Genomic DNA, 14,608 nt, shown 5'->3' with positions numbered 1-14,608 from the left:
TTAAAAGAAGACAGAAAATAAAGATAGATCACTGTCATTCCCCCTCGTGGTTTCATTCTTACTGAGGGGTAGCTTCAGCTGCCTCCACACCATAATGAACTCAATTTCAGCCCATGCTTCAGTGAGAGCTAACATGCAGTGTATGTAATTGGTACCAACTGAACCAAGGTCTTGGAAACAGGGTTTCACCAAGGTTAGAGTGTGGAAGGAAAAGATCCCCCTTTTCAACTGCAACATCCTGTCTTGTGTGCTGATGTCAGAGAAAGAAAGTGACCTGTTAGGGCAGAGGAGACAGGAAACATGGTGTGTTTCTCTCCCGCTGCGCTGCTGTAGCTGACACTGCCATGTATAGAACAGGTGGCTGATTTCTCCATAGCAGTTTGACAGTCCTATCAAAGGGGATTCCTCTGCATAGCTATGCAGGTGATGAAGAGACAAAGTAATTTGTTTCCCATGGATGTCTCAGGGCAACCAAGATTTGGACCTACTTTCCCATTCTGAACATTGAGTGCAGACTGCCAAACAGAGCATATACTCTGCTAACACTGAACCTCTTAAAAATCTACAATTTGGTGACATGAAGCAGACAAATTATTCTTGCAAAGCTGAAAGTTGGTCAGATAAGCTTGGATATTGCACTGAAATAAGTAGGGCTCCTAGGCTCAATCTTCAGCTATTTCCAAGGCTGAAGAACAGAAGAGTTTATGGTTTGTTAGAGGAATGTCTGTTCAGCTTGAATCTAATACTTGATAGTGCAGTGGCCAGAAATCTGAGCCAGAATAAATACATTAAATTTGGGTTTTCTTTCATTCTTGAACTATGGCCCTGGTTTGTGAAATACTTAGTTGTTCAAAGAACGAAATATTGAGTCACCAAAAGTGAGAGCTGTGGCACTGAGTGGGAGTGAAGCCATTGGAAGTTCTCTCTGTCACAGGTGACAAAGTAGGAGAAAAGCAGCTTTCCTCAGCTTTATCCTTTCATGGCCCAAACAAGTAAAGTCTGACAGATTCCACTGGCTCTCTAATCAGGCCTGAGGTGCTTGGGTGTGATGACAATAAGTATTAGTCATGATCACAATGTTATTTGTCCTGTAGATACAGCTGGCCTTTGTACTTGGATAATGAGTGTCTCACCAGGGAAAGTTTGGGCATTCTTCAGAGTCGCAGCAGGAAAGAGGGTAAAGATCTCTCCTTGTCTTCTCTGGTTCTGCTGAATCACAGTCCCAGCAATCCCAGGATACAGGAATTTTTCCTCAACAACTCTCCCAAGGAGACAGGAGAGAACGAAGGAAAGAAGCAGAGCTGTGGGTTTCAAAGAGCAGCCTGCAGCTCTGCGAAAAGCCTTGCAGTTCAGCTGCTCTCCTGCACTTTGTGTTGCCGTAGGAGGAGACGGCACAGTGCTAGCCAGCAGAGTGAAACTCCACATTGACTTCAACACAGGGGAAAAAGTGTTTCAGTCCTAACCAAAGCACTGCTGGGTTTTCTATTAAAAACACCCCAACAAGGCTGTGAATTATGCCCAATAAGTTTAATAATTGATGAAACCATAGCAAGTGACAACTACAAAATACAAAGCAGACACGAAAAACGATGGCATGAAAGTGGGAAGGAATAGTGTCTGTGATGAAAAATGAAAGCAAAATACACTTAAGAGAGGATATGGGTTCACACGGTCACATACAACACTGCATTAGTAACAGCACACACAGATACTCATTATACTGGGGGCTTTCACAGTTCTCCACTTCATCCCAGATGACAAGTAAATTGATGTTTTTACTCTCTTACATAAATTCTTGTGCACACAACATCATCAGCACCAAAGGTCTGGAAAAGAAATAGAAATCAATCAGAAGAGATGGAACCAGCAAATATTAAACATCATTTTTTAAAGTAATTTTCACCACAGTTGCTAGTTGTACAGCAGAAATACATTTTCCTATGTCTTTTGACAGATGAGAGTAAAAAAAGGAGTCATTCTGGAAGAGGAAAAGTGACCTTCTTTCCAAGGCCCAATGAAATTTGTCAGAATGATAAATGACACAGAAATTCCCTTTTTCTATAGTTTCTTGGCACGCGTTTATAAATAAACATGAGAAAAGAAAGAGAATTTGGAATGTACTGTTGTTATATCTAGAAACAGTTGCAGCACTTTGAACTGGCAATGCTGAGGGTGGAATTCAGATAAGGTATTCTTTGATATTTGCAGGTATAAATCCCAGCAGTTCAAATGAAGTCAGCGGAGCAATGCTGAAGATCAGGAGAATGTATACCTATAACCTGTAAACACAATGCTGCTGCAAGATGATGACACACCATGCTAGGATACCAAAAGCCTCTCTTCCAAGCTGTAACATGGGCAGCGTTAATCACAACCTTCTTTCAGGATGCTGTGACCTTAACAAGTGAATATGTTCAGTATGATAAAGGTCTGAAATGAGGGCACATACTGGAGAAAAATGTAGTGGAGATCAAACTCGTTTCACATGACTAAACACCTATGATATCTCACAAACACTTGATCACTACACATCTGAAAGTCACTGACTTACTACAGACTATGCCCCATTATCATCCCATTTCTTACACCAGGTTCAGTACTACAGAGTACCTTGATTTTACAGATACTTAGAGCTGGTGTTCTATGAAGTTATACCATTGACTGAAACAGAGTTTCAGACATGCCTGCATTTTTTAAATGGCTCTCTAGTTCTGCCCTTAAAAGGCAATTCTAACCACAGCAATATTGCAGTCTAGATTGTCAGGACATTTAGGCAGGACAGGGATTGTGGCAGCTGTCTGAGAAAGCTGCCTAAACCCCAGTGTGTGTGTGTATGGAACTTCAGGTCTGGCTGGCTAAAATCTAAGCAACCAATTGAACATGAAGGAAATAATGGGTGCAAGAGTGAGGAAATACTGACTGCAAAAAACTTCGTATTCAGCTCCACTGGTGGTTTTGAGATCACCACTAACAAGTTGTGAGGTGGGACGTTTGGCTGCAAGGCCAAGGTCTCACTGAAAAATATAATTAAGACCTACCCCAGTGTGCTATGAAAATTCAGCTGGACTTTATTTGTTTTAATGCTTTCTATGACCGTTTTGGCCAACACCTCTTTGAAAGGACTTGGCTTTAAAACTGACTCTGGCTTATATTTTGTTCACTTTATTGAGGAGAAAAGTCTGTTAGTATTTTGGAGATACAGGCTTTGTTTTTATGCATATAAAGAGCTGATCATATCAATCTTTATATACATATTTAGCTTATACATTAAAATGTCTGAAAACAAATGTTAAAGGATGCAGATAGTCCTCTATTGCCCGTAGCACCAGCTGCAGTTAAAGGATGCAGATAGTCCTCTATTGCCTATAGCACCAGCTGCGAATACCCTTGCTATGGCTTCCTTCAACATTTCCAAAATTATACACAAAGGTGGAATTATTTTGGCAGGAGCTTTGCCAGACAAAGCAAGTCAGAATCAAGACTGTCCATGACTAGAGGTTGTCTGTGAAGACTGGAAGGTCACTGTGACAGTGGTTGTCTTTCTAGGGTACATTCAGACCCTGCTAAGTACAGTGATGTTTGGGTCCCCTGCTGCTATTTCAACACAAATCATAAATAATAGTAAGCCAGTCTTTGTGTCGTGTTCCTTAAGAGCTGGCATGGCCCCAGGCTGACAGTTGGAGCTGCACAGCTACGCAGCCACATCTTGTGATGTGAGTGGGTGCCACATCAGCCAGTTCTCATGAGAAAGGCTACAGCAGCGGTTTGCCAAAACTTGTGTAACCTCCCTAGTAAATGTATGTCTTTTCGGGAAATTGAGAGACAAACTCCTTTCCCTAAACCTGTGCACCAGCAGTAATTCTCACAACAGGTCAGCAGTTGTATTGAGAGGGAACACTGCAGGGAAAACCAGACTGAAGTAGATGTGATCCATACTGCAAGTCTATCCTAGGGTGCCACTGTACGCCTGAGTGTTGAAATTCTAGTGTCCAGTTCTGAGACTGTGCTCCTGGGCAGAGCTTGCTCCTAAGACATTAGTGTAGTCTGATGGGCAACTTCCTTGCAAGACCCACAGGAGAGAGTGAAAATAAAGATAAGAGTTTGTGGAGGAGGGAAAAAGAAATAGTAACATTCTGGGAAAGCTCAGTAGCATGAGTGCATCCAGAATACATTGCAGAGGCAGCAAGGCTGCTGTGTGTACACATAGACTGACCGTGGTGCACTCACAGAGTCACAACTTGACACACTTGTGGACAAAACGCAATGGCTGTTTGTTTTGTGCTTCCAACATCCAGCTCCAGCTGGACTTCTGGACTCTTAAAAATCTCAGGCAATGGTCTGCCTTCAAATTGCTCTATCAGTACAAAGATTAAGTGCAGAAAACAGACATACCTAGGGAACCCAAATACATGGTAGTCTTAGTTGCTATACACAAGGATTGTCATCTCTTCCACACACCAGTCTCACAGTCTGCAAAACCACTAATTTAACACAATAGTATCTTTAAATCTAGATAGCGAAGAGATAAAATTCATGCAAAGCCCAATTATAATTACTCTGGAGTACCACGTAGCCACTGGGCACTTCTCAGATAGCCAGACCCAGCTTAGGTGATGTGGGCTCTGACCTGTTTCAGGAATAGGCTGCATTTTTAGCACTTAGATTTTATACCTTTTACCTGTCCAGATGATCAGCAAGTGAATTCCATACTGAAGCACATAAATAAATGGCTTTGATTGTAACAGCTATGTACATTGTTTAAATGTGGACTTACGTAAAAGGTGTTTCCCTATCTTATTGTAACTTACTAGCATTGTTGATAAACTCCATTAAATGTTGCTAAACAAAGCAACCATGTTCAGACTTGCTGCATTCCTTTTCTTGTGCTTTCTCACAGAAACATCTAATGTACAGCTGGACCGAAGCTCAGGGCAAGGTCCAAACCAAAAGGCTGTTACTCCTCTATCCTTCACACTTAAATCCTTGTATTCAGGGGTAGGATGAAGCAGTTCAGTGACTATGGTTATAGTTCTAGACTGGAAAAAAGTGATAGGAGTCCATGAACCAAAGGAGTAGAACTTCCTAATAAAAACAAAGACAGCGAGGCACCCTGGCTATTTGGTGGTGAAGTTCCACCAGAGGAACCAAAAAAAAAAAAGTGCAACACTACCAAACCACGAGTCAAATCTAAGGAGAAGATGCAGTATTTTCAAACATCACCTTCTCATCAGCTTGCAAAGGTCCCACTTATCTTACAAAATGCTACAGGGCAAGGCTTCTCTCTAAGTCTAAAATAGGATTTTAAATGTGCAATGACTGCAAATTACAGAACTGTTTTCTTCACTTAGCTTGTCATAACCTGAAGCTAAGAGTCCAAAAGCACACTACAAACAAAGGCCTCCACAGCAGGATTAAACAAGATTAAATGAGAATTACATGGCAGTAATATATTACTGTATGAGTAAATCTGCTTTTTGAAGGCCTTTATAAACATTTGCTGAGGAGCCTTTGTGATAAGTGGAGCACACCGTATAATTAGGAAGACTGTCATTGAAACAATCACCTGGGAAGGATCACTTCTGCCAGTGCATGCAAAAATCCTGTTATCTGCTCATGACCGACCAACCCGCAGAGGCAACTTGCAAAAGGAAGACAGAATACATCAGCCAACAAAAGGAGAAAATAAGATATTAATGAAACGGGTTCTCAGAAAAGGCTTTGTCCACATGCCAACTTCCATCTTATCCAGAATAAAGACATAAATCTTCACAATAAAGGCATATTGCATATTTCCTTTCTCCGCCTGACTCCCATAATGTGTTATGAAAGAGATCGATCATTACGGGGCTGTGGTCACAGAAGGTGTATCCTGCACTTTCAAACTTGGAAATTAATAGCAAATCACCCAATACACGACCTCACTTTCTGCAGGATATCAATAGACAGGACCATGGAAAATCAGGTCATTTATCAAGGTACCGAAATGCTGGTATTTGTGTTTGAGAACCGCTATGTTATACAGTTTCCTCAGAGCCATGCAGCAAATGAATGACAGAGGTAAGGACATGAGACAATGGAATCTGCCAGTAGTAGTCTTGAAAGCCAGTACCCAGCAAACATTGAAGCTACAACTGATGTTATAAGAGGCTACATCAGATGCATCCAAGATGCAAATGACTTTGGCTTATTTCTCTGCTTATATGTTTGGGATGTGACCCACACCTGGCTGTACTAGTGAGCAGGGGCTGCAGATCCCTAAGCCCCCTTGTAAATCTGCTCATGGCAAAGACTAAATTCAAGCATTAGGTCTATGCAACACACATGTATGCATTATTACAGGCTTCTGAACTTTCATCAAGGCTGCTTCAACGAGGTCAGCAGCAAAACCCCCCACTGACCTCAGTATGAGTAGACCCTCCTTTTGATAACTGATTTTATTTGAGAGAGGTCTCCAAAAACTATACAAAAGTTTAGGTAGTTCAATGTTGCTCAGTACAAGGCTTAGGCACATCACAAATTTCAGCATTCGGCTGCAAAGTATCTTTCCAAATCTGCATTGGCCCTGCTCACCTACTATGTTTAATTTCAGAAGCCAGCAATATAATTTAAAAAATGTTCACTCATTCATCTGGGCTCCAGTTCAACAGTTTTAATCACCTATGGCATGATTTTTCTGGGGAGGGAATGTAGAATAGAAGCCATGCTTGAAACCCCCCTATTGTTCTGATCTTTGACCCTTGCTATAATTGATTCTGAGAACCCCTGTGTGATACGTGAACTGTGTAAAATGTGGTCTGAGGCTGTTTTTAAAGCCCCTCTTCAGTAATCATCCACTTTAAAATGTTTGTGTGTTACATATTAAACTAAAATGTATAGATGCATGAGCAGCTATGAAAGCAGCAATGCAGATAAAGTTTGAATAGAAATGTTTCTCATTTGAATAGCTAACAATTGGAAGCAGCATCCTTTAACTTTGTAAAAGCAGACCTTTTGTTCTTCTGACTTGCACAAGTGATTTATAGGTCATTAATGTCCCTGACAAAAACACAGCAACAACAAAAACATTATAGAGTATAAAAGAAAAGGGAAGAAAAAGTATATTAGAATAGACTTCATCCCAGATCTTACTTTTCAGACAAGTAAAGGAAATATATATTTTTGCATTATGTTCTGACTTTTATTGCTCAAGTGCTAATCCAAGCATCGTTTATGAATCTGGAGCTGTAAACACGGATATTCAGACTCTCTGTATATACTACAGTCTTAAAGCACAATACAATATAAAGATACAGTCAAGACAAACAAATGTGGACTTTGATGGGGATCTATGCTTTTCACCCTCCCTTGCTTGCATATTCCATGTAATTTTTTTATCTACATTGTTCAGTACTTCTAAAAACACAGCACTGAAATTCCAGCAAGTGCATCAGATGAGATCAGAATAAACAGCACTGACAAAGAGTCGCAATGTTCTAACACATTCACAGCACCTTTTTTATAAAGCAGAGCTTGATCCTTCTTCCCTTACTCAGCTGAAAGGACTCTTTTTCCAACAGGACTTTAGAGCTACGTCTGCCATTGTATGAGTCAAATACTATTGACGCTACTACTAAGCGTAGTCTCATTCTCCATGCTGCAAGGAGCTGAGGAGAACTAAAGGCAAACTTAACTGGTACCTGAAGGTAAAGAAAACCTTGGCTAACTAAACAGTTTGTTCCCAGCATCTGTGTACCAGAGGACGTGATGTGACATGGAAGACCATCATATTGCTCCAAGGGAGTATCTTTGAAGAACATAAGGAATTCTTCTGCCAGGATACAAGAAAGATTGATAATCATACAGTAATATGGTTTCTATTTTAGCTCTGTGGTAGTCATGACAATTCAACACTGATTTTTTTTTTATTATATGTGATAATAAATGCATTTTATTTAACATGCTGTGTTGGGGAGAAAAATATATCCTTCCACTAGGAAAATGTCATAATCTAATGGACCCCCTAAGCAATGCAGCATATTAGATCAAAATTATGTGGCAAAGCTCCAACATGTATGCAGCCAGTATTAGCAGAATAAAACTCATTCCTTACCCCCTGCCTGTTGCCCCAAGCCTTTTTTCCATTCACGCCTCAGTCTAACACAGTTTAGATTCCTTCTTGCAACTTTTTCCAAATAGGGTATGAGTTTTCTTGATTTCTTCTGCAAATGCACGTAATAGCTAAGAAGGAGACTCAAGACTTCTTGAAATATTTCTTTGTATAGGGAAACAGGAGCAGAGACTGTGAGAACAGGTATCAGCCCTACAGAGTTCCTAAAATGCTACATCACAGGCTCTGCCCCATAAGACAGCTTCCCAGCTGTAAATGTCTAGAAGTTCGCAAGAATATGGTTTCCTTCTGCTTATTTAAGGTGCTGGGCCAGAATGGAAATAGGAAAAGCTTACCAAAGCACATCAGAAAGTGTAAAGGAACAGAAAATATTTCTTAGGTAAGTAGGGAGGTTTGAGAAGCATGAAGATGGAAATTTTAAAATGTTTGAAGTGATACGTGCAGCAAAACTGAATGAGAATGAATTTCAGGTCCTAAAGTACTCTAACAAAGCTGGGAGGACAGAAGAAGAAAGAAAGGAGAAGACAAAGAAAGATCCCTTCTTCTCACTTTGATCTTAGTTTTGAAGAAGTAAGATGTAAGTGGGGACTTGCAGACTCAGACCCAAGGAAAATTTCCAAGCCTAACATAAAATAATCTAAGTTCAATCTTTCTTCACGGGAGTGATGAAAAACCAAAACACATTTGAGAGGCAAGAGATCAAAAGGGATCACAAGGTCTTCTCACGAAGAGCTCTTATTCCTACTTTGTTCCCTGTTGCAGCTGAGGAATGCACCTCAGCCAATCCCTGCAGTCTTTTAAAGCCCAAATAATGGTCTGGAGAGAATATTCTAAAATTAGGGGCCATGGACAAGAAAATGTAGCCTCCTTTACTCTCTTCTGTCTCCCTCCAAACAGTAGAACCATTTGCTGCCTCCCAGAAGGGTTACTTTTGGCCATCTTAATTTCTGCAAAGGACCAGAGACCTCACGCTCACCACCGCTACTCTTAGAAACACCTCATTGGTGAGCTTTAGGGTGTCAGAAGATGTTGAACATGTTGACCATGTATGTAAAAGATTTGTACATTCAGTCCCATCAAATGTCCTGAGGTGCTTGAAAATCTTTGTCCTGAGGACCAAGTAATGTCCAAATATTTAATAAAGCAAAAGAGGCCATGCTGCTCCAGAAAAGAGTTAGGAGAATGGAACTGCATATCATATTAAATAGTAAAAGACAGAGAGAACTGTCTGGATCACTTGGAAGCAAACACTATGTTTTCATAATGGCCATGGTAAAATCGAACATTGCAACAAATTAACATAGTCCCAACTTGCAGGAGAGGAGAAGGGGACCAGTCTAGGGAATCAGAAACCAGTAAAATTACTTGGGATCACGATCAGCTGAGCACGAGCTCCCAAAGAAGAGTTAACAAAGTCTTTGCATATAAATCAGAATAATTTCAGATAAGAGTAGGGAGGTGAAGTCACCACTACATCAGGTGCTAGTGTGATTGCTGGCAAACCAGTATGTGCAGTTCTGGTGTTCGTAGTTTAGAAAGGAAACTGATAAATTGGAGGGGGCTAGAGAAGCATCGGAAGAATGATTCAAGGAAAGCTTGCTTTATATTGAAGGGCTCAAGGTCTTCCAATGGTTTAGCTTAACAACGAGAAGGCTCTTCCAAGGGGTGACTTAATCAGTGTTGTTAAGAGAAGTATTTGCAATAATAAATTTTAAGCATATTATTTAGGTTCTTTTACACACAGCATGTAATGACTGGAAGTTGAATCTAGACATATACAGATTAGAAATAATGTGTACATTTTAATGGCAAGGAAATTAACCAGTAAAACAACTTATTGAGACTTGTGATTGAGTTCCTGTAAACAGAAATTTTTTAATAAGAAGGAAGATTTTTCTAATTTATATCCTATTTTGAAAAATAATTAATTCAGAAAAGCTCAACCGACTGTATTATACAAGAAAAAAGATGAGATGGCTTTATAATATTTGAATCGCTCTGGTTTCTTAACCAACCTCATTCTTCTTCCCCAGCTGGGTAAATTCACATTGCTGATTGCAGCAGGCAATTGTATTATGACTGGCTTTCTTGCTTTGCTTGGAACAGTTCACTTTGTTTAAGAGCTGCCTCACTAGTCTGTTGCTTAAATAATAAACTACAAAAATGTATTGTTAGAAAGCTGGAAAAATTATAGTTGAGAATATATCTTGTCTGCTGCATTATATATAAAGTGTGAAGCAGAGCTCAAAGTACATTGCCTCCTCGAGTTTTTTGATCATATAAAGAATTTCAGTGGTTGAGTCAAAAGAAATGATCCAGAATTGGAGTTCAATTCTGTTCATTCAACAAAAACCAGTGTGAGTTCACTAACAGCATACACGTCTTCATAAGGGGTGGGTGAACAGTTCCAGGATGTCTGGAATAACATTAACACCTTAGAAGCTTTTTGTTTATACTTGGTTAGGTTTGGGTCCTGTTTTTGTTTCAGATGCAATCTTAAAAACAGAACTGCTTTAGAGAAATACTGGGGAGGCTGTTTGGTTTTTAAAGTGCAGAGGTTCAGTTACTGTGATAGTCTGAAATAAAACCTCCTTGCTTTGATGTTTTCTTACCCATCACTCAAGCAGCCTGTCTTCTGTGCCCAAACTGATGAGCTGTACCAGTCCAATGAACTATCTATCTCGAATTCACCAGTAAGAACATGTGCAATAAAATGATTCTGAACTCAAGCTGAACAAGTGCTACTTGTAACTCAGAGAAACTGTGTCTTTATCCAGTTCTGGATATTGTTTCCTTAACATAGAGGGACTACTGAGGAAAAACTCAGTGAAGAGAACTCAACACTAACAGAAATAAATACAATATAAATAAATAAACTGCACATGTTTCGTGGCATAAATGGCAAGGCCATTGCAGAGGTGCTACTTAGAATGCCCACCACAGGAACCCTGCTGCCATATGGAAGGTCCCACAGGAGTGGGGGGAAGTTGGCTGACAGCAAATGTGCAAATCAGTGTATTTCTGAGAAACTCATAAAGGCAATTTTGAACTGGATTTAGAGATGATCAAGGAATTGGGGAAGGTGGCAGAGATGGGGGAGGAATTATGTGTTGTTCATAAACAGAATGATATTAGAGCATGCTAACAACATGCCACATCTTTCCTGCTGTACACCATGTGATTGTGTGTAAGAAGCAACATATGCATATGCCTAAAAAAGAAGGTTCTCCAGAAATGAGGTAAAATGCCTTGATATCACTTTCACCAGAGAAAATCTGCAATAAATCAAGCAAATTATTTGGTGGTGGTATGAATTTACAGAGCAGAAGTGTCCCACTTCTGATTATTCTGCCAGTAAATGTATGGCAAAAGTTATAGCAATAACATGCAAGTCAGAACCTGCATATATCTTAATTTGTTCTTAAAAAAAATAAAAAGAAAGGGGAAAAAAAGTGATGTGTGAATTGTCCTATAGAGGATTATGAAAATGGTAGTTTTCCAGATGGATTTAGGTAAGGGAAAATAGTCATACCACACGGTAACAAAAACCTGTTAGTATGGTGCTTGTCTTGGGTGCGGTCAAGGTTCTTACCAAAATCAGCTCATCATTAGCTAGTTCTCGGGTCCAGTATGTTTTGGGGCCATCTCCCTCAATGAGAGTTTGTTTGCAATAGATCTTGTTTTCATTCTCCCAAGTGGCCAAACTCTGCAGGCAAGAAAACCATTAGGAATAACATTAATTATATTCCCCAGAAGCACAAGGCAGAGAGACAACAATGAACAGTAGTGAGAATAATTGCTGCAGTAAAGGAGCAACACATAGACAGATAAAGGAAAAAGGAAACAGACATCAGTGGAAAGTGGTGAAATCATCATTATTTTAATAACCGAGTAATTATGAATGTGTCTTTTCAATGTAAATCCACATGTATTTCCAACTTAAAAAGCCACTCAGTTTTCATGAAAAGCTTGATGTTGAAAAGTGTAACTTAGAAGCATGCGAGAATGTAGTGTTGACATTCCCAAGCATCTTTGTACACATGTGGTTTGATCCGACATGTTATTTATCACTATAGAGTGCCCTTAGTGTAAACGCATCAAGAATCATATGTATCATTTTGTGGTCATAAATAATGCAGTATTGGTCACTTACAACCTTTCATGCTATATGGCACCATGCCAAGTTAACTGTATATTAAACAATTATTGTGCCAACAAACTGGAATAAATCACAACTTAAAGAAACTTTGTTAGAATTCTAGTGTTTGCAATATTACTTTTTTAAGGTTGTGGGTCTGGAGATTGAAATACCCTTGGGCATTTTTCAAAACATTTCAATAATGACTATGAAACCACTGAAAAATAAAAAAAACCCAGAGGATTTTGTTTAGCTTTCACACACAGGCAAACCCTGACTCTGTTGCTTTTCATTCAAGCACTGAACTATTATTCTACATTGCAATGGAACAGCTGTGCAGAAGGATGCCCCGTAATGAATGTGCAAGTAATTGCTTTATAACTAGCACATGGGAGACATTCATTAGTCTGTGATTATATACATATACATGTGTGTGTGTGCATATGTATGCATAAATTCCAGTTAATGCTTCCCAGACTTTCCAAGGGAAAAAAGCTTTACTTGGATTTAAAATTAGCTGTTTACTTTATAAAGATTTTTTTTCAAAACAATAGGTTTTTAAGCCACCAAGCCATCTCAAATGGTAGTATAGAAGCCTTGCAGTACATCTACATATGACTCGCTCTTTGTCTGTATGAACAATGGATCAAGTTAGTTGGCAGAACAAAACCCTCCACTCCATAAAGTGTATCAAAATCTGTCAGCAGTCAGCAATTTTTGCCAGATATTGCAAATTACATTCTGAAGTCTTATTTTATTATCTGTCAGTTTCTGCTCTGTGGCCACATCTTGGTTATATACACACAGCAGTACAACTTATTCCTGAGAGTGGACTATAAATAATTTCACAACACATGGAAAAAATTTACTACTTCACAAAACACATTTCTTTCAGATTTTTCCAACTTTCATAGCTTACAGATGTAATTATTGTTTTTCCATCTGCAGCAATAAATCCTTCTCTAGAAAGCGGGTCACATTTATTGTATATGCATTATGCATGAAGACACTAAAATACTACTTTTGCCCAACAAGATAAATTAACAAAGCCAGCAACATTTCCTGAACAAACTGTTAAATATACGATAACTCATCCTAGAGATCAAGTGGATGTTCTAAACGTTTACTGACTCCCAGAATCTGCCTCCCTTTTTCATAATTTTAAATTCACAGCAATTGCACTGGAGATAGTAAGTTTTGAATTTTTAGTGGTGCAAATGGTCTCAGAAGCTGGGCCAAGCCTTAGCAGAGACCATATTTTGAGAAGTACATTATTTCACTATCATCAGATACTTTTAAAACTGTATTCTCAGTTGGGGCTACATTCTGATACTCTTTATTCATGCTTCTTTTATAAGTGTGTTATATATACTTCTCTTATAAGTGTGAAAATAAAGTGCCTGAGGGAAGGATAACTAACCCATGCCTTTGATAACTTTTTTTCAAGAGACAGCTATGATCACAGCCCAGTTCTGCAATATTCTGTATCCCATGTATGTACACCAGCAAGAAGCCGATGTTGGATGCTGCTGACTTGGAGCCCCTGCCATGGCCAGAGAGGGGCTCACACACAGGATCAAGCCCAAAACACTCCAGTGAATGCCCTCTAACGCACTTCTGCACAAGGAGATGGTGTAATTACAGCTGGTGTAACGCTAGCTGAAAGTCTGTCTTACACTGTTAAAGACTTATCTGACCAGGAGACGTGCACTTGCAAGGGAATGAAAGAGGATTTCAGCCCCTAACTACCAACAGTTTGCGGTCCTAATTGTGAACTCGGCTGATGCAGTTCAGGACAAAAGTTATGTCAGGTTCGTGCACTAAATCCTGACTCCTGAGGTCTCTCTTGCTCTACCATTCCCTATGTTCCCATCAGGGACAGGGGGTGGGGAAAGCTTTCACTGCAGCTGAGGTCTCCAGGGGAGACAGAAGCAAAAAGAGCTGGACAATACCCTCCCAGCCAAGGAGCTGGCAAGCAGGTACTCCAACTCTGCCTTTGGGACCCACCATGCTCTGTTGCCTTCAAATTTCAGTTTTACCCTGCAAGAGGGAGAATGTTGGACGAGGGACAAGAGGAGTGGTGACCACCAAGAATCCCTAAAGACAAGGGTGGAGGGCAGTAATGCCACTGTCTGCGGACACCGTCAGCAGATGAGTTTGTCCCATCTAAAAAGAACTTGGTACCACACACACACACACACACACGCCCGAGCTCTCCTCCTACCCTGCACTTTCGTCCATCCACCGTCTCCTCCTCAAAGCTCTCCCCGATTTTGAAGTTGATCTCAGTGGTGCGGACAGTGGTGGAAGTTTTGATGTAGAACTGGTCCCCATCCTGGCGGATCTCCACGTGAGGTTTGGAG

General features: G+C 40.0%; 1 protein-coding gene across 1 annotated transcript; it reads right to left on the bottom strand.

The window, feature by feature from the left end:
* Positions 1-1,775: 1,775 nt before the first annotated feature.
* On the bottom strand, positions 1,776-14,604 carry CRABP1 (cellular retinoic acid binding protein 1; the record flags this gene model as incomplete). The annotated part of the gene is made up of 3 exons (XM_010088014.1): positions 1,776-1,826; positions 11,700-11,813; positions 14,470-14,604. Coding segments are annotated over 3 exons (300 nt in total), but the record flags the coding sequence as incomplete, so codon positions are not given.
* Between the last annotated feature and the right edge of the window lie 4 nt (positions 14,605-14,608).

This window comes from Pterocles gutturalis, unplaced genomic scaffold, assembly GCF_000699245.1.
Source record: "Pterocles gutturalis isolate BGI_N339 unplaced genomic scaffold, ASM69924v1 scaffold47666, whole genome shotgun sequence".
In the NCBI taxonomy this organism is placed as follows: domain Eukaryota; kingdom Metazoa; phylum Chordata; class Aves; order Pterocliformes; family Pteroclidae; genus Pterocles; species Pterocles gutturalis.
This window is presented reverse-complemented; position numbering and strand designations above follow the sequence as displayed.